The 19003-nt window shown below is 41.7% G+C and overlaps 1 protein-coding gene across 6 annotated transcripts in view; it reads right to left on the reverse strand.

Moving 5' to 3' along the window:
- Positions 1–19003, reverse strand: part of CHST15 (carbohydrate sulfotransferase 15) — a 119769-nt gene that overhangs the window by 25526 nt on the left and 75240 nt on the right. For all 6 annotated transcript variants that reach the window (XM_054982909.1, XM_054982908.1, XM_054982907.1 and 3 more), the window contains exons 3-4: positions 10519–11559; positions 2084–2423 (exon numbers count right to left, since the gene is read on the reverse strand). In XM_054982909.1, the coding sequence (XP_054838884.1) occupies positions 2084–2423; positions 10519–11061 (883 nt within the window). In that variant the 5' untranslated portion in view covers positions 11062–11559. The remainder of the gene's footprint in view (positions 1–2083; positions 2424–10518; positions 11560–19003) is intronic.

The raw sequence follows: 19003 nt of genomic DNA on the forward strand, positions 1-19003 counted from the left end.
ATCAGGTATTTTGGATTTATTGGCTTTACTGATAAGAGTGTTTTGTATGAATATATACTACCGAGGAAGGACGTTGGGCCAAAACACATCTGGCTCTGGTTCTATACATACGTTGATAAAATGAAGTAACATACCTGTATTTGTGTGAACTTACTATGATTATATACAAGGGTATAGTACTTGTATGTTGAACCACATTTGTTGATGTTTTTAATCATACTTTTGCACTTTCATTTGTTGAATCATATACCAGTGTTTTATTCTTTTGTATCATGTTTGGAATTTTATTTTTTCTGTTCCAATCTCTGGTTAATCTTCTTCTACAGGGTTGTGTTTTTCTCCCCTTTTTTTTTGTTGTCCTTACCAGCTTCAGATGATGATGAATCATCCACATTTGTATGAATGTGGACAAAATTTTTGTCACTCCTATTGGATCTTTGATACAATAGACCATGTTGTCTTGTTAATGAGTTTGGAGACAGAAGCAGATATCAGAAGATATGCTCTGGATAGGTTCAAATAATTCCCAGACTGGACTCAAAGAGTTGACATCAGAGATCAGTTGTTATCAGTGTGGGCCCTTTCTTGTGGGGACAGGGGAAATCCTATCCCCCATGCTTTCAACCTCTATGTAAAGCCCTTAGGACAACTCATTCATACTTTGGGGGATGTCTATCAATATGCCGACAACACCAAGTTTTGTATCTCCTTATCTAAATCTCTTGGTGGTGCAGCAGAAGTCATGAATCACTGCCGTCTACTGTAGTTAAATGGCTAACAGTGAACAAACTGAAAATAAATCTTTATAATATAGAGGTAATGCTGGTTGGCAAGACAGATCTTGAAGGGCATTGACCTTTCCACCTTTAATGGGATTCAGCTGACCCTCATTGGCTAGGTCAAGAGCTTCTCAGTTAAGCTGAATCCAACATTAGTGCTGAAAAAAGCAAGTTAATGCAGCTGGAAAAAATGCTTTCTTCCAACTTGGTGCCCAGACAATGGTCTCCTACCTTGACTCGGCCAATCTGGCCACCTGGATCCATGCCATGGTATTAGTAAGACTAGACTACTGTCATGAGCTCTACATAGATTTCCCATCAAAGTCAATTTGCAGACTCCAGTTAATGCCACATGTTCAGTTATTATCAAGAGCTAAGTAGAGCATTCATATTACTTCCATTCTGCAGTTACTCCATTAGCTCCCCATTAGTTACTAGGTTCAACTCAAGATATCGACTCTCACATACAAAGCCTTTCATGGTCTTCGACCCTCGTATCTTGCAGAACTACCTCTTCTCCTATGCTCCACTATGAAACCTTTTTTCATCTGAGCAGGGCCTCTGCAGGCACCACCCTACAAATGGGAAAGATCAAGAACGGCTTGTACACTTGCATTCTCTGTTGTGGCCCCCACTTTATGAAACGGCCTGCCTAATTCCACTCTCCTAGCATTCCACAAACTATGCAAAACTGAATTATTCAGGAGGACATTTTTACAAAGGTAACAGGGATACATTATAACAGAATGGTTCAAAAATGCTTTAATAAAAGGAAATCAAGGGACTGTGTACTGTACTACTATGTAATCATTTTACTGCTTAGCTGCCCCATGCTCCTTTACAGATACAAGATAGTATGTATTATCCTATTATGTAATTTCCTCATTGTTTAACATGTCATGCTACTGCTTTTGCTTTGTTCCAGCTTTGTCTTATATTTTTGGTTTTAGATTTTCACTATCCTAATTCTTTTGCACTGCTTATTGGATGCCCCATCTTATTGACTACACTGACTTACATTACATAATCTGCCTTGAGTCTCAGTGAGAAAGCCAGGCTATAAATAAATATATTTACAGCAATTTCAGCTGATGGGCTTCTCCTTATTAGGCTGCTAGTTTGTTATAATATGTAAAGATGGAGCCACGATAAAGCCAGACAATAAAGCCCGATTACTTGATTCCTAGCACTAATTTTATTGCTTCCTAGAGAACTGAAAACTTCAAAACAGATGCTGCTTCCTAGAGTGTTAAAGATTCAGTTCAGGAAACACAACACTGAAACATCAGACTTTGTTTACTCACCAAACCGCTTTCTTGTCCACCAGTGAGGCTCCTTAATAGCTGAGAATCTCACATCAGGATGTAACCTCAGCCTGTCATAAAGGTCTGTTGTTCCACACTTTGGCTGGCCTATGATGTAGAAATGGGGAAGGCAGCGCAGCCGGTAGTGCTTGTCCTTGTAATGATACAAATGGCTCCAAAACACCTTTCTGAGGTAATCAAATATTGCCCGAAAACGTTTGGAATACAATGCATAGGAGTTTGTAGCATAGGGATCTGTAGTCATGTTTCCATTGTATTCCTCATACCAACAAGGACTCTTGCTGTTTGGAAGAAACTTGTTAGGAATTACTGAGAACATCTGCAATACAGAGAACAAACACATTAGCTAAAAGCAACAAACAAAAAGCATGGTTGCATTTCCAGTCACAATAATCCCAGTGTTTGCACATTCTAATCATTTTACTGCTTAGCAGCCTCATGCTCCTATACAGATACAAGACCAGGGAATTGTACAGAGCTAATAGTGAACAGGAATATATCTACAAGCTCTAGCTGTTAAAATCAGACAGGATTTCTTAGCATGAATCCTCCATTCAATAAAGAATAATCAAGCTGCAGCAGAAAGTAATTCTAACACATCATATAGGAGGACAATCAAAATGCTCTCCGTGGCCATCACTCCATATAGGGATCTTAACATTATACTTATAAAATATGCATATCCCATCTTTCCCCCTTGCAAGAAGTTTAAGTCAGAACTTCCATAACTATGTGAAGTCTTTATGCCAGCAGCCACCAGAAATGGGACTGGAAAAGGCATGGGAGAGGTGAAGGACGGACAGTCTAGGTTGAGGGTCATTCCTAGGGCTGTTATTTTCTTACATTATTTTCTTACATTACATTACATTATTTTCTTACTCTTACTTTATTTATACCCTGCCTTTCTCCCCAAAGCAGCCTGGTTAACACAGCTTCTGCTTTTTAGCTTTCCTTTGCAGTGCCATATCTACAACTAGTTTACACCAGAGGTTAGCAATTCTGGAAGCAATACCTAATTCACTGCTGCTTTCAGCACAGACAGATTCACGTACGTATTCAAAAGAAGTACTACAAAGAAGAACTACAAAGAGTTTTGCGATGTCACCAAGATTTCTGCCACCAGAATTTCTTACCAACATTCTAGGGTGGCCTCAAACGTCACTCTCCAAGCCTTGTTCAGGTTGATGGATGAGTGCAAATAATGCAGCGGAATTGCGCTGTGCTGATTAAAGAGGCAAAAAGTTTTATTTGAGGAAATTACATACTTGAGAGTAAAGAGGAGAGAGAATCTTGCAGAGAGAGAGAAGTGTGGCAGGAGAGAGAAGAAGCAGGATATTGCCCTGTTTAGCCCAATAGGAGACAAGGAAATGACCCCCAGGAAACAAGAGAGGTGCTGCTCTCACTGTCCTAACTAAGTGGTCCTTGCTGCCCCCTGCATGGTAGGCTCTTCTTCCTTCTTGCTGCTGTTGTACACCAGACATTGCTATTTCTAACACCCCTTCTCAATGTCTAGTGTACAAAGTCCACAAAGTTCAGTCTTTCATGTAGACATTTTGAAATTTCTCTTTGGCAAGTGGCTTGATGAGGACGTCTGCTATTATTTCATCTATAGGGCAGTACTGTAGCTCAACAAGCCCTTCTTCTTGCATATTTCTCACAATAGTACATTTCGCACTCGGTTTTTAGAGCGCGTTTGTACCTGTTCCACATCCCATGTTTGCAAGGCTTTCACACTTAAAAGCAGTCATGGGATGCAGTCCCGCTTTTTGTCCGCTGTATCCCCGATTTTTCCCCCTGCGGACATACCCCGATGTTTTTTTAAGTTCGCTGCCGACTGGCAGCTGGCCCGCATTTTGCTAATGTGAACACTTTTGCCTCCTTTTTGCTTCTCTCCCCCCCTTCCTTTTCCCTGGGAGCTGATTGGTTTGTGCAGAATTAACCACTCCCACCCTCCTCAGCTCTCTGAACTCCTTTGTCCACCATTTTTTTTCAGTAAAGCGAGCTGAGGGTCATAAGGCTGCTTCTTCGTTGGTTTCCTTTCTCCCGGTATGCATGCTGTTTTATTTTTTTTCAAAAGCCAGGAATGATTCCTAAGCTTGCTGCTAATTCCCTGCTAGCTTTAAAAGCAAGGAAAGTGTCAAATAGCTGCTTTCTCCTTCCTCCCTTAGGGCATGCACACACATTCTTTTTTTTTTTAAAGACAAGAATGGGTTGCAACGTTGTAATGTTCCTGCACTTTCTTCCTGGCTTTAAAAGCCAGGAAAGGATTAAATGGCTGCTTTTCCCTCCCTCCCAGGCATGGTTCAGACTTTGCCAAAGAGGGGGAAAAACCCCAAGCATTTTGCACAGCCCTTTGGAAACAAGCCTCTGCTTCCTGGGAGGAGATGAATCGGCAGCATTTTAACCCTTTCCTGGCTTGATTTAAAAAAATGAGAGTGGTACATGTTTTCCCCCAGAACTCTGCCACCAATTGCCTCTCCCGTGGGCAGGGGACAGCCCAATCAGCAGGGGGGAAGGGTTCCAACATTCCAACGTTACTACGCATGCTGAATTTTTTTTAAAAAAGTGTGACGTGAATTGCAAGGCCCCAAAAGCCCAAAATTGCACCGAGGTTTTGAAATGAAGCACAGACACCAAATTGAAATTGCAGTGGATAGTGTGAAATGAACAGGTGCAATGCTGAAGCCACTGCGATCGGGGCGAATGCTCATAAATGGCGGTTTAAACCGTAAGTGCGAAAAGGGTCAATGTGACTCTTTATGTCAATGTGCTTGGTTCTTGATCCAATTCTTTCTGTATTTGCAAGTTTTATGCAAGATTGATTATCTTCAAAAAGTTGTATAGGTTTGGGTTAAACTATCCCAAAGTCTTCTAACAGTTGTAGAATCCACTTGACTTCTTGGCATGCTTCTGCTGCTGATATGTATTCAGCTTCTGTAGTTGATGCCACTACAAGATCTTGCTTTCTGCTTGTCCAACTGATTGCTCCTCCACCATAAAAGAACACTCGTCCACTGGTAGACTTTCTGTCTGTGATGTCTTCTGCCCAGTCAGCATCCATGAATCCCACTAGTCTGGGATTGTGGCTTGCTGGTAGCTTGAGCTTCAGTTGTGCAGTACCTCTCAGGTATCTTGCCAGTCTTTTGACTGCTTGCCCGTCATTCACACTTGGTGATGCATTTTTCCTGCACAGTATTCCAACTGCTGCTGCTATGTCAGATCTGGTTACTGTACTTATGTAGAGCAGTTTTCCAATTGCTTCTCTGTATACTTTGATGTTTCTCAGAAGTTCATGGTTTCCATCTTGTTTCAGGAAATCTGTTTCCATTGGAGTACATGTTGGTTTTCCATCTTTCATATCTATGTAGTCTAGGAAGTCCATGATCTTTTGCTTTTAATTGAGAAGATAGCTTCCATCTTCCTCTCGCTCTATCTGAACGCCGAGGTAAAAACTGACATTTCCAAGACCTTTACCTCAACCTCTTGGTTCAGATGCTGAATTATCTCATCACAATCTTGTTGATCTTCATAACAAAGGAGAAGATCATCTACATAATTTAGAATAAAAGTCAATTTGTTGTCTTTCTTTCTTGAGTACAGGCAGCATTCTGCCCCGCCTTGCTTGAATCCTTCTTTGATGAGCATTTGGTTCAGTTTCTGGTTCCAGGCCCTTGCAGCCTGTTTCAGTCCATAAATGCTCTTCTGCAGTTTGCATACAAGTCCTCTTGTCTTTGGACTGTTCAAATCTGGGAGGCTGTGTCATATACACTTCTTCTTTCAGATCTCCATGTAGAAAAGCAGTTTTCACATCCAGATGCTCCACATGCATCTTCCTTGCGGCTGCTATGCTCAGTAGTGTTCTTACTGAAGTGTGTTTCACTACTGGTGCAAAGGTTTCATCATAGTCTTCTCCATACTTCTGGAAATATCCCTTTGCAACTAGTCTTGCTTTGTACTTCTGTACTTCTCCATCTGCATCAAGTTTGCTTTTGAAAATCCATTTGCATCCTACTGTCCTCTTTCCAGGTGGTAGTTCTGGGAGAATCCATGTCTTGTTCTGGATCAGAGAGCCAATTTCTTCTTTTGCAGCTTTTCTCCATTTCTCTGCTTCTCTTGTTGGCATTCCTTCTATGTCTTCCCAGCTAGAAGGTTCTGGTACAGCTTCTGTTTTTGCCAGGTAAGAGAATTTCAATGGTGGAACTCCTTTGTTTGTTCTGTCTGAGCATCTGACACTTGGCTCTGCTTCCCCTTCTCTTTCTGTGGGCTCTGCAGGTGTCTCTTGTGTCTCAGTCAGGTCCCAGAGTTGCACAATCTCTGGCTGCTGTGCTGCATCAGCTTCCTTTGGTGTAGATTCTCTGGTGTCTGGCTTGCTTGCCTTCTCTTTTTCATCAATGTACACAACGTTGCGGATCTTCACCGTGTCTGTGTCTGGGTTGAGGATCCGGTATCCTTTGCATCTTGGTGCATCTCCAAAAAATATGCCTTCTTCTGTTCTGAGATCCATCTTAAATCTCTTTTCCTTCGGAACATAAGTGTAGGCTTTTGATCCAAACACTCTCAGATGCCTTACATTGGGCTTGCGGTTGTACCACAGTTCAAATGGTGTGTTGCTTGCACCCTTTGTAGGTAGCATGTTCTGCAGATAGATGGCAGTGTTGATGGCTTCTCCCCAATATTCTTGAGGTAACTTTGCTTCTTGCAGCATACTTCTGCACATTTCTGTGAGAGAACGATTTTTCCTCTCCGCTATCCCGTTGAGTTCAGGGGTGTATGGCACGGTCAGTTGATGTTCTATTCCTTCAGCTGCTAGGAAGCTTGTCATCTCCTTTCTCACGTACTCGCCTCCACTGTCTGTGCAGATAGCCATTGGTTTTCTCTGGAATCTGTTCTGCACCATTGCTAGGTACAGCTTGAGTTTCTCCAGTACTTGGCTCTTTTCTTTGAGCAGGTAAATCACAGTAAATCTTGAAAAATCATCAGTAAAAGTCAGAAAGTACTTACTTCCACTGGGTGTTACTGTTCCCATGGGTCCACAGACATCACTGTGAATCAGCTCCAGTGGTCTTGTGGTTTGCTTCTCACTCTGCTTGGTGAAAGAAGGTCTTGTGCCTTTGGCTTGAATACAGCAAACACATTTCTCTGCATCAGGACATTTTCTCGTTTGCAAATCATTAGTCAGATTCTGCCTTTCAAGCTGATATATATAATCCATATTAGCATGTCCAAACCTTTTATGCATAAGATGTGTACAGTTCTTATGACTGCACCCTTTAATTAAATTCACTGCCCTTTCAGAGCAATCCAGCATATACAGTCCATCCTTTAATGTGCCTTGTGCAATTAATTCACCTTCATTGCTAATAAAGCATTTCTCTCCTTTGAACACAGTCTTAATGCCTTTCTGAGCCATCGCAGATACAGACAGTAAATTGCTTTTAAGTTCATGTATGTAGAGACAGTCAACAATCTGCACTTCTCTAACTTGGCCATGGGGTAGTGCACAATATGCAGTCACATTCCCTCGTCCCCGAGCAGTTAAAGTTTCTCCATTAGCAGTATACAGTGTTTCACGGTGTGTTTTCATTTCATTAAATAACTCTTCATCTTTAGCTAGATGTTGATTACACCCAGAATCAACTGTCCATTGGAATACACTTTCATCTTTTGCACCAACATTTAAACAGTTTTTATTTGGTCTGCCGGCTATTAGCATTGGGTGAGCTATTGACTTTATCTGCATTCCTAAAGGCTTTTGTCTCCATCCCTCGTGGGGGGAAGTTACTGTTGCTCGCTCTTTGTGATTCACGAAAGCGGCAGTTTCTTTTTAGGTGCCCTCTCTTCCCACAGAAGCTGCAGGAGAAATCATTTCTTGAACTGACTCTTAAAGCAAGTTCTCTGGGCTGATCTTTATAAAATTGTCTGTTAAGATTTTCTTCTTGCAATCTTGCAAGTACATAGTTTAAGCTTAGACTTTCTTGCATTTCCAAAACATGCACAATGCTTGCATAAGATTGAGGAAGGCTGCTTAACAAAATTGTTGCCAAATCCTCATCCTGGATCTCCTTTCCAAGGGATCTTAATTTCTGTGTTAATTCCATGAAATTTGAAATATGATCTTTTAGTTGTTGCTGGGGCTGCATTTGAATTCGATACAATTGTCTCATTAGCAAGATTTTAGTTTTAATTGATTCTTGCCTGTTTATTTGTGAAAGAGATCTCCACACGTCTCCAGCTGTGGGCTCGTGAATAATTCTTAACAGCTGTTTATCACTTAAAGCATTAATGATAATAGACCTTGCCTTGCTGTCCTGTTTCGCCCATTTGGCTTCCTTCTGTGGGTCTCCCGTTGGTTCTGCATCTCTCACTGCACACCAGACCTCCAGCTCAATAAGTCGTGCTTTGATTCTTTCTGACCAAATATCGTAGTTCTCGTCGCCTAGTCAGTCGATGTGGAACCCCTGCTGTGCTCCCCAGGAGTCCGCCATCTTTCCCCTATTGTCTGCCCTCTGTGCTTTAGCCTGCAGCTATCTGAGCTCCGGCAGAAGTTTATTGCTCTCTCTAATTTCAGCATGCGTTAGCTCTGGTGCCCATAAACCCTGATGGATGAGTGCAAATAATGCAGCGGAATTACGCTGTGCTGATTAAAGAGGCAAAAAGTTTTATTTGAGGAAATTACATACTTGAGAGTAAAGAGGAGAGAGAGATGCCTTGCTATCTGACTACATCTTGCAGAGAGAGAGAAGAAGTGTGGCAGGAGAGAGAAGAAGCAGGATATTGCCCTGTTTAGCCCAATAGGAAACAAGGAAATAACTCCCAGGAAACAAGAGAGGTGCTGCTCTAACTGTCCTAACTAAGTGATCCTTGCTGCCCCCTGCATGGTAGGCTCTTCTTCCTTCCTGCTGCTGTTGTACACCAGACTTTGCTATTTCCAACACAGGTAAGTAGGCATCACATCAAAAATCAATTCATGGTATAAGTACCGGATTATGGAAATTAAGAACTCGTATCAACTATTCTATTAAAATTAAAACTTTATGACTAATGAAGAAATTAGGGAATGAGATGGAATGAAGCAACGGGGGAGGAGTTTCTGCTCTCAGTGTGATATAGTAGTTGTTGGACTAGTATCTGAGAGACGCAGATTCAATCCCTACTCTGCCCATGGAGGTTTGCTGGATGATCTAGAACCAGTCACATTCAGCCCTACACACTTCACAGAGTTGTGAGGATAAAATGGAGCACAGGAGACTATGTAGCCTGCTTTGGCTCCCCATTGAGAAAACAACCAGGGTATAAATAAATAATAAATGCTTGCTGGGAGATATCCTAGAGACATATGGCTGATTACTATAAGAAACAAGTTGGTGAAGTGACTGATATGATCCAGCACACCTCTTATGAGGAAATCAAGAGGAATTTTCAAAGACAAAACTGTCAACAAAAACAGGCATCCTGTAGCTCTTATGGTTGCTTCAGTGTAAAAGTCAGGTATGGACCACTTCCAAGCAACCAAAGCACATTTCTTGCTCACAGCATTAAGGATATCACATTCAAATTTCAACAGTGAACATGCATAGCAACTCTATGAACAGATCCCACAAGAAAACCTAACTGAAGCTTGCAATTGAATTAAGAAATCTGGAAAATGAGCTTGCAAGGAACATTAATTAGAAAACACAGGTTTCAATGGAGATAAAATAAGCAGATCAAATTAATGTTCCAGTTTAATTTGTGAAATGTATATCAACATATTTCATTGAAACAGGAATTCTTCACAAGGCATAGTTTAGAAATGCTGCTTTCTTATTATTAAATATGATGCTTGGTAACCTTGCTGCATAAATATTTTTGAGTTATAAAAATCTCAGGAACTGCAATTATGCTTAAATATATTAATATATTCCTTTAAATTTGTTCCCAGCTAATTAACTATTCTCTCAGCCAAGTTTCCTACAACCCTGACTTTCTTCGCACACAACTATATCCATGAACCCCCTGCATTCAGAGCATCTTCAAGTAAGTAACTTTCCTGGAAGAACTAAGACTAGATTAGATAAGGATATCCTTTGAACTTTACTTGCTATCTCATTTCAGAACTGATTGGACAAAGCTGAGGCAGCCCTATCTCTGTCTCACATACACACCACAACCAGAGGAAAACCCATTTTCATGTCTGGCTTTCCAAGATACAAAATGAACTAAAGAAATTCTGAAAGTCACATACACTCTGGGCCAACCTGACTACTGTGTCCATGTTCAAATATTCCCTATGATCCCTTCCTCTTCCATATGTATTAAGACCTTCCAGACACTGGTTTATATATACAATGATATGACTCAACATTAAGAAGGATTCCTACATAGCAATCAATACTAACACTATTATAAAAGCAGTCTTTTCCCCTTATACTTACATGCAACTCTTGTTTTTTCAGCTCTTCTAAGTGTGGATAATGTCTGGGGATGAATTCAACATTTGAAGTAATAGTGTCAATAATTACTTTAATACTTGGATAATCCTTGGCATATGAAATATTCAGTGTATATGTCTGGTAATGATCTTTCACATCACAGAGGGTTTCACTGTCCATTAAGTTTGAACCGCTAGTAAAAGCTCCATAATGGAGTGTGGGCAGTATCAGCAAGAGGCCATGTTTGGCTCCAGTCAGTATATAAGATGCCATCACTAGCATCATTATTAATAATCCAAACATTAAGCTGCACAGCTTTCCTTTCTTCAGGCCAAACAGTCCACTCCAGCCTTCACTGTGATGAGTCCTTACTTCCAGAACTGCAAGCAAGTTCATCTGTTTGCTATCCAAGCACAACAGAACTTTATTTTCTCTTTTGTAAGGATGACAATTTTTGTTATTGTGACTTGGCCCTCGGCACTTGGAACAGTGTTTGTGCAAGTCATTTGGTAACAGAGGTATGCAACAACGAATGCAATGCTTCATACCATTAAAATACTGGTGAAATGCGCCATTGACAGCTGTGAGGCAAAAAGTTCAGATGGGTGAAAGTCATTCCAGAAGAAGGAATCATGAATACCCTCCGCAAACAGATAAAGATGCTGCCATGTAAAAACATCACTAGCAACCAAAACGGATTCAAAATATATATGGCGGTATATTAGATGTAAATAAAATGTAGTCTGGACTTATTTATAAGAATTTGGCTCAATAAGATAAAGTTAGTAAGACAAATAAAATTCCAGTTCAGGTTTTCCCCATTGAGCAAAATGTAGTGAATGGGATTTCACTGTACAATGTAAACAGGCATCCAAAACAAAATGAATTCATTGTTCTTCGATCGTTCCAAAAGTGAACAAAGTTTAAAAAGTATATACTTTTGAGGTTTAAATATGTTCCTTTAACATGTAATTTCCAAGACACAGAAATTCTTTGGAGATTTTCATCTTAATAACATCAGCTTGAAAGGTTTTGTTGTTTAACCTAAAAAAAAGAAAGAAAGAAACTGAGTGAATAAATATGTCTGTCCAGAACGTCTATCAAAACACTGATTACTTTTTAAAACAAAGAAACTATCAGTAGCTGAAATGTTAACACTAGTTGGAAATTCTTCGCTAAAATGGAAGAAGGAATGAATTCTTGTTGGGAGTTAAATGGTGAAGAAGTATGGGAGGAAAAAAGTGATGGGAGGGAAACTCAAAAGATTACGGTACAGAAGAATAAAATTAACTTGCAAAAAACTTTAGGACAAGAAAGCTGTTGTGAACAGCAGCAGGGGTCTGATTAATAGTTATGGAAGATACTATTTAATGACTGTATTTGAGGAGCAATATAGAAGAAACATAAGGTTGGAAGGAACCTCTACGGTCATCTAGTCAAACCCCCTGCACAATGCAGGAAATTCACAACTATCTCCTCCTTGCACCCCCAGTGACCCCTGTTCCATGCTCAGAAGATAGCAAAACACCATCGGGATCCCTAGCCTAACTGGCCTGGGGAAGATTGCTACCTGACCCCAAGATGGCCATCAGCTTTACTATGGGCATGTAAGAAGGGGCCACAAGAACTAAGCACAGATGTAACCCTTCCTGCCCTCCCTCTCATGATCTGCCTAAGTTCACAGAATCAGCATTGCTGTCAGATAGCCATCTAGCCTCTGCTTAAAAACCTCCAAAGGAGAGCCCACCACCTCCTGAGGAAGCCTGTTCCACTGAGGGACTGCTCCAACTGTCAGGAAGTTCTTCCTAATGTTTAGCCCAAAACTCTTTTGATTTAATTTCAACTCGTTGGTTCTGGTCTGACCTTCTGGGGCAGTGGAAAACAACTCCGCACCATCCTCTATATGACAGCCCTTCAAGTACTTGAAGATGGTTGTCATATCACCTCTCAGTCGTCTCCTCTCCAGGCTAAACATACCAAGCTCCTTCTCCTAATAGGACTTGGTCTCCAGACCCCTCACCCTCCTCTGGACAAGTTCCAGCTCGTCTATATCCTTCTTAAATTCTGGTGCCCAAAAATGAACACAATACTCTAGGTGAAGTCTAACCAGAGCAGAGTGATACCATCACTTTGTGTGATCTGGACACTATGCTTCTGTTGATACAGCCCAAAATTGCATTTGCCTTTTTAGCTACTACATCATACTGTTGACTCATGTTCAGTGTATGGTCTATTAAGACCCCTAGATCCTTTTCACACATACTACTGCCAAGACAAGTCTCCCTCATCCTAGAATTATGCCTTTGATATTGTGTTGAAATTAATTTTATTTGTTTTAGTCCAGTTTTCCAGCCTGTTAAGATCATCCTGTACCCTGACTATCTTCAACCGTATTTGCTACCCCTCCAAATTTAGTATCATCTGTAAATTTAATAAGTATTCCCTCTGTTCCTTCATCCAAATCATTTATAAAAATGTTGAACAGAACAGGTCCCAGGACCGATCCCAGAGGTGCTCCACTTGTCACTCTTCTCCAAGAGGATGAGGAACCATTAACAAGTACTCTTTGAGTGTGATCTGTCAACCAATTACAGGTCCACCTAACAGTAATAGGAACCAAACCACATTTTACCAACTTGTAAACAAGGCTATTATGTGGAACCTTATCAAAAGCCTTACTGAAATTGAGATAAACTACATCTACAGCATTCCCCTGATCCAGTAAGGTAGTAACTTTCTCAAAAAAGAGATAAGGTTAGTGTGACATTACTTGTTCTTGAGAAACCTGCGCTGGCTCTTAGTAATCACAACCATCCTTTCTAAATGCTCAATGGCTGACTGTTTGATGAGTTGTTCTAAAACTTTTCCAGGTATAGACGTCAAGCTAATGGGTTGGTAGTTACCTGGATCCTCCTTCTTCCTTTTCTTGAAGATGGGGACAACATTTGCCAGCCTCCAATCTTCTGTCACCTCACTCGTTCTCCAGGAATTTTAAAAAATAATGAACAGAGGCTCAGGAATTACATCTGTGAGCTCTTTTAGTACCCTGGGGTGCAATTCATCTGGACCTGAGGACTTCATTCCATTTAAAGAAACTAGGTGTTTATGTACTACCCCTATGTCAATCCTAGGCTGAAACTCCCTTCCCCCATAATGTGTTCTGTTATTGCCACGTTGAGGACCATTTCTCTCGCAGGAGAAGACGGAGAAAAAGTAGGAATTAAGCAGTTCTGCCCTCTCTTCATTGCCTTTTATAATTTCACTTTCCTGTCCCTGCAATGGGCCTACCATGTCCTTGCTCTTTTTCTTACTTTGAACATAAGCAAAGAACCCTTTTTTGTTGTTTTAGCATATGTGGCTAACCTAAGCTCATATTGAGCTTTAGTTTTTCTAACACTCTTTCTACAAGCATTGTTTATATTCATCCTTGGTTATAAGGCCCTCCTTCCATTCCCTAAATGAGTCTTTTTTATTTCTCAGTTCATTAGAAAGCTGTTTATAGAGCCACCTTGGCTTCTTTAGGCTCATTTTTCCTTCTTGTTTGTGATTGTGCCTTTAATACTTTGCCTTTAAGAAACTCCCATCCCTCTTGAACTCCCACTCAGCATAATTTTCAGTTTGTTAAAATTTGCTTTTCTGAAGTCCAACCTGTATATCTGACTACAGACAGCTTTTCCCTTCCCCAAGACTGTAATTTCCAAGATGGTCACTGCTACCCAGGGTGCCCACTACTTTCACCTCATCAACCAGTTCTTCCCTTGTCCAATGCCACCCGTAGCAGCCTTGGATTTGGCCCTGATCCCACCCCAATCCCAACTGGGGTCAGGGCAGGACCCAGCAGCCCCTCACATCCACGCCCCAGCCCTCTTACCTGCAACAGGGCAGGCGAGGCAGATGCAGCGAGGAGCGCTCAGGAAGCCAGTGGGGCCCATGAAACAGCTGAGCAGTGCAGCAGCGCCAGCGCAGCCCGTGACTCATCTGGAGCTCTCAGTGGCATGGCTGCACCCAGGGAGCAACACCGAGCTGTGGGGCTCGACCAGGACAGCCTCCCCACCGCCGCCGACCTTGGCTCGGCCCTCAGAGCTAGGGCTGCGGTGGCCGGAGGCCTGGCCTGGCCTGGGCAGGCAAGGCTGCAGGAGGTCCCAGTGGCCACTACTAACCCCAGCCCCAAGGCTCAGCTGGAGAGGATGCCTGGGGTGGGCGGGGCTCGGACCGGGAAGTGGGCAGGGGTATGGGATGGGGAGGCGGGACATGGGAACAGGGAAAGAGGGTGTCCCATTGGGGCAAAGCCCAGGAAGGAGGCAGGGCACAAGGGAGAAGGGCAGGAGTGTGGCCAATGGGGGAGGGAGGAGCCCAGGAAAGGAAGGTTGGGAAAGGTGGTGTTGGACACAACTGGTGTCTCGAATGTCCAATCATAATAAGAGACAGACGCGGAGTCCTGCGGATGAAGCAATCTATAACCATTTATTAAACGATGGATGACGATGGTTACACAAAGAGTAAAAGGTCCCCTTGTGCCCAACGCTCATCAAAGCTACAATAGCAGTACAAAGCAATTCATACCTTTTGGTTAATTATAATATTTGTTATTCTGTTGGCTCAGAAAATACAGTGGCCCCCATTGGCTCAAGTGGGCAACCACCTCTTATGATACAAGTGACCAGGGGTATCCTTATTGGAAGAAACAACTTAGGTCAACAGCACAATTACAATATTACCCAATTGCCATTGCTTATCTTATCTGTCCTTGGTGTATCTCTGGAAGGGACATCTTCCTTCCTTTCCCATACATCTCTTTCATAGGCTTTTCATTCATGCCCATTCCTTTGGTCCATGTAACAGTTAGTAAAGGTGCCCCGCTGTTGCTTTTGGCAACCTTGTGGGTTTCAAGCGGAGAATATTTCTTTGGGTTTCATGGGAGGGGACCGCTCTCCCTTCCCTAGGAATGTGCTTGAAGTTACATTCAGCACCCATTCCTCTGCTTTGTGGTTTCCTTTCAACCTTGAAAGGTTCTGTTAATCTAATTAGCTTTCAGCTAGCTTTCATTACAACATTTTGCATAAGCAGTTTTACGAAGGAGTTTCTGTATCAAGTCATGAACAGGTGTCAAGTCATAAGCAAGTGTTTATCAAGTGCAATCTACCTGGTAGCAAGCTTCACAATATTTTGATCTTACTTCTCACAGTGATTTACATGTATAACATACATTCTGCTTTGGTCTTTTGTTTCAAGTCTCATTTTCTTGCAAGTTGCATTATAAATACTACATTAGCTCCTGAGAATGGTAAAAGTGCATAACAGTAATAGAAGGCACATAAAGGTACATAAAATCTCTTTCATTAAATCCACTTCCCACAGCGGATTGGCTGCCCCAGGAGGGGGTGGGCCAGGAGGGAGCCGTAAAAGGGAGGCCTCCCAAGGAAGCTGGGGAGGAGACAACTAGCGTAGCCTGAACCAAGGTGAGCAAGAGAGAGAGGGCTGAAGGCACAATCAGCGGGCAGGAGGAGGATCAGATGGAGCAACCCCTTCCCCTGCCTATTTCTGAGGTAGAGGGAGACCATCCCAAGGCACCCAGGAAGACGGCCAAGGGCAGGAGCAACCAGCTGGGTGGGGGAGGGGCAGCTCACATCCCTGTTAGTGGGAATCAGATCCAAGATTAACAGAGTCTTAAGAGAAACGTTTCTGAAGGGGAAAGCAGTGATTGAGTGAGCAGGAACACATTTAAAACAACTTGTAGAGGTTCTTACAGAAAGAGGAATCTCTCAAAAGTGTGGTGATATAGTAGCTTAGGAATGAGTCATAAACAAAATTTATTTCTATTTACAGTTCATGATTGTGCATACTAATTCTTAACCATAGCAAGAAAGATTTTAGCAATTCCTCTGTAAAGCTTTAGAGATTAGTTAATTGAATGTCTTATTTCTAAGATCAATAGAACGTATTCAAGCTCACCTTACAAATATGGTTCCCAGGTCCCTATATCCTCCCAGCAGGAGGGCGAGGAACCCAGTACTCATCAGGAGAAGGTTTTTGCATGCACACAAAGCCCATGCTCCCAGCGCCAATCTGATGACATCACTTCTGGGAATGACATCATTGTGCCCACCACGGGACTGCTCCTGTGCTTTGGTCCCAAGTGAAGCACAAGAGCACTCCCACTGCAGAAGCAATGCTGTCACTTCTGGAATGGTGAGTGTGTGCGTGTGTGCATCAGTTCCTGGCAGGTAGATCCCACAGCTCCTCTCCAGTGAACATGCATTGGTTCGAGTAGAAAAGCTTTATTTAGGATTTGACAGTTCAGGTCTGCACTCCACCATGGAGCTTGGTAGAAGTGATAAGGCAAGGCAAGCAGTTCTATGTTACACTTGATTTTCCTGCACTCTAACTATTAAGGTTTTGGCGCGCAGTATACACAGGTCCTGTGAGAACCTTTTTTAGTTATGGCTAGTCACTCAGTATACAATCATACATTCCCAGCATCTGGGCTAAGTAGCAAGAGCTGGCATCTAGACACTCCAAGGTCAGTGCTAGCTTAGAGGAGCATATTTCTATAAAATAACAGGAAAGGCCCACTCTGGGTCTCAAAAGTAACACTTGTACTAAGGAGAGAATACATCAGGTTAATAATGAGCATTGCGGTTACAACATACAGACAATCATGGCATGACTGAACACAGACATGACAGTATGTGTTCTTTTATAGGATCCTGAACAAAATGTGCTACTTGTCATTCTGTATCACAATTTTACCTTATTACACCAAACAGTGATTCTATGGGCTTACTGTTTACAGGATAAATGACCACGGTATGTTATCAAAAACCTCATTATTAAATCAGCAAGTGAAGTACACCATTATGTTTCTTAACCATATAGAATTCTACATACCCAGAAGAGGCCTTCAAAAATTTATATCATTTCTAAGTATAAAAGGAGACTCTGGATAAAGCTATAAGCAGAATCAATTAGACAGTTGCATGCATAGAAATATAGAAACCTCACATACAAACTCCCCTAAATGAGCTAAAGCAGCATTTTCAAAGAATAATTCGTATCAGAAAATGGAATAGATCAGTGGATTTTAATGGTTCTAACTGGATTTTAATTAAGACAAGTGGTATAAATGAAAGCATTATTTAGAATGAAGAAATAATATGGTTGTGAGAAGTACAGATAATTGGGAGAAGTCATCCATATAAAAACAGTAAGATGGTTACAGTAATAATTTAAAAGAGTTTATTACACTGCTATCTGAAACCACACTCACTCACTAAGCAAATCTATGAAATATACTATGATAGTTGAAATTAACATGGAAAAACTGGATGCACACTTCACAGTAAGAGTGAGCAGCCTCTTTTATCAACCATACACTGTGTGGAGGTTGCTTGACCATATCATTTGCATATTGAACTTGGACTGTTGGACTTTAAATATCAATCTCTGGTGAAACTTCAGAAGTTCACAAAAACAGTTATTAAGCCGCAGTGGTTGTAGGGTAAGCCTCTTGGGGAACATCTCCCATCAAAGACCATCTATGCTTTAAAAAAATTCCTCATCCACCTTGCACATAGCTTCTCCTTGCCCCCAATGTTTGTTGCACATATCATGAGGTCCCATAACTGTGTTGTAGAGTTGTCACTTTTCTCCTGGGCCTGTTCAGAAATCAACGAGGTGAGACTTCTTTCACCACTTAATTTCATGCTGCAAATATATTTCATCTGCTAAATTTTTAAGTCTGCTGCTATTAAGATACAGGATAAGGGCCAAGAGAAGGGCAGCAACCTTACTCTGTGGTTGTGATGAGAGATGTGTGTTTAGATATTTTAAAGTGGTAGGCATTAATTAGAGTTGTGTGCGAAGAAAGTTTTTCCGGTGCTTTATTTTTTCAAAGAAAATTTTCCATTTTTAAGTGCTGTTGTTTTATAAAATTAACAACAATAAATAGATGCCTTTTTCAATGCCATATTAGGTAAGCTTGGCAGCTTCAAAATTGTAATTAATGTTCAAGTGATTATCTCTTAGAATTACATGAGAATACATGCATGTTTTATTAATTTATGAATGGGGGAACAGGGACCACCAACACATACAATCTAATGGTTGTTGGGGGTTTTCCGGCCTGTATTGCCGTGGTCTTGGCATTGTAGTTCCTGACGTTTCGCCAGCAGCTGTGGCTGGCATCTTCAGAGGTGTAGCACCAAAAGACAGAGATCTCTCAGTGTCACAGTGTGGAAAAGATGTAGGTCATTTGTATCTACTCAGGAGGGGTGGGGTTGAGCTGAGTCATTCTGTAAGAGTTTCCCAGGGTGTGGAATGCTAATGGCGGGAGGCTTCACTGTATCCTGAGGAGGTTCTTTTGCATATGGATTGGTGCTTGATGTGCTAATCTTCTCTGCAGAGAAGATTAGCCCTGCAGAGAAGATTAGCACATCAAGCACCAATCCATATGCAAAAGAACCTCCTCAGGATACAGTGAAGCCTCCCG

Source organism: Eublepharis macularius, chromosome 6 (genome assembly GCF_028583425.1).
Source record: "Eublepharis macularius isolate TG4126 chromosome 6, MPM_Emac_v1.0, whole genome shotgun sequence".
Taxonomy (NCBI): Eukaryota; Metazoa; Chordata; class Lepidosauria; order Squamata; family Eublepharidae; genus Eublepharis; species Eublepharis macularius.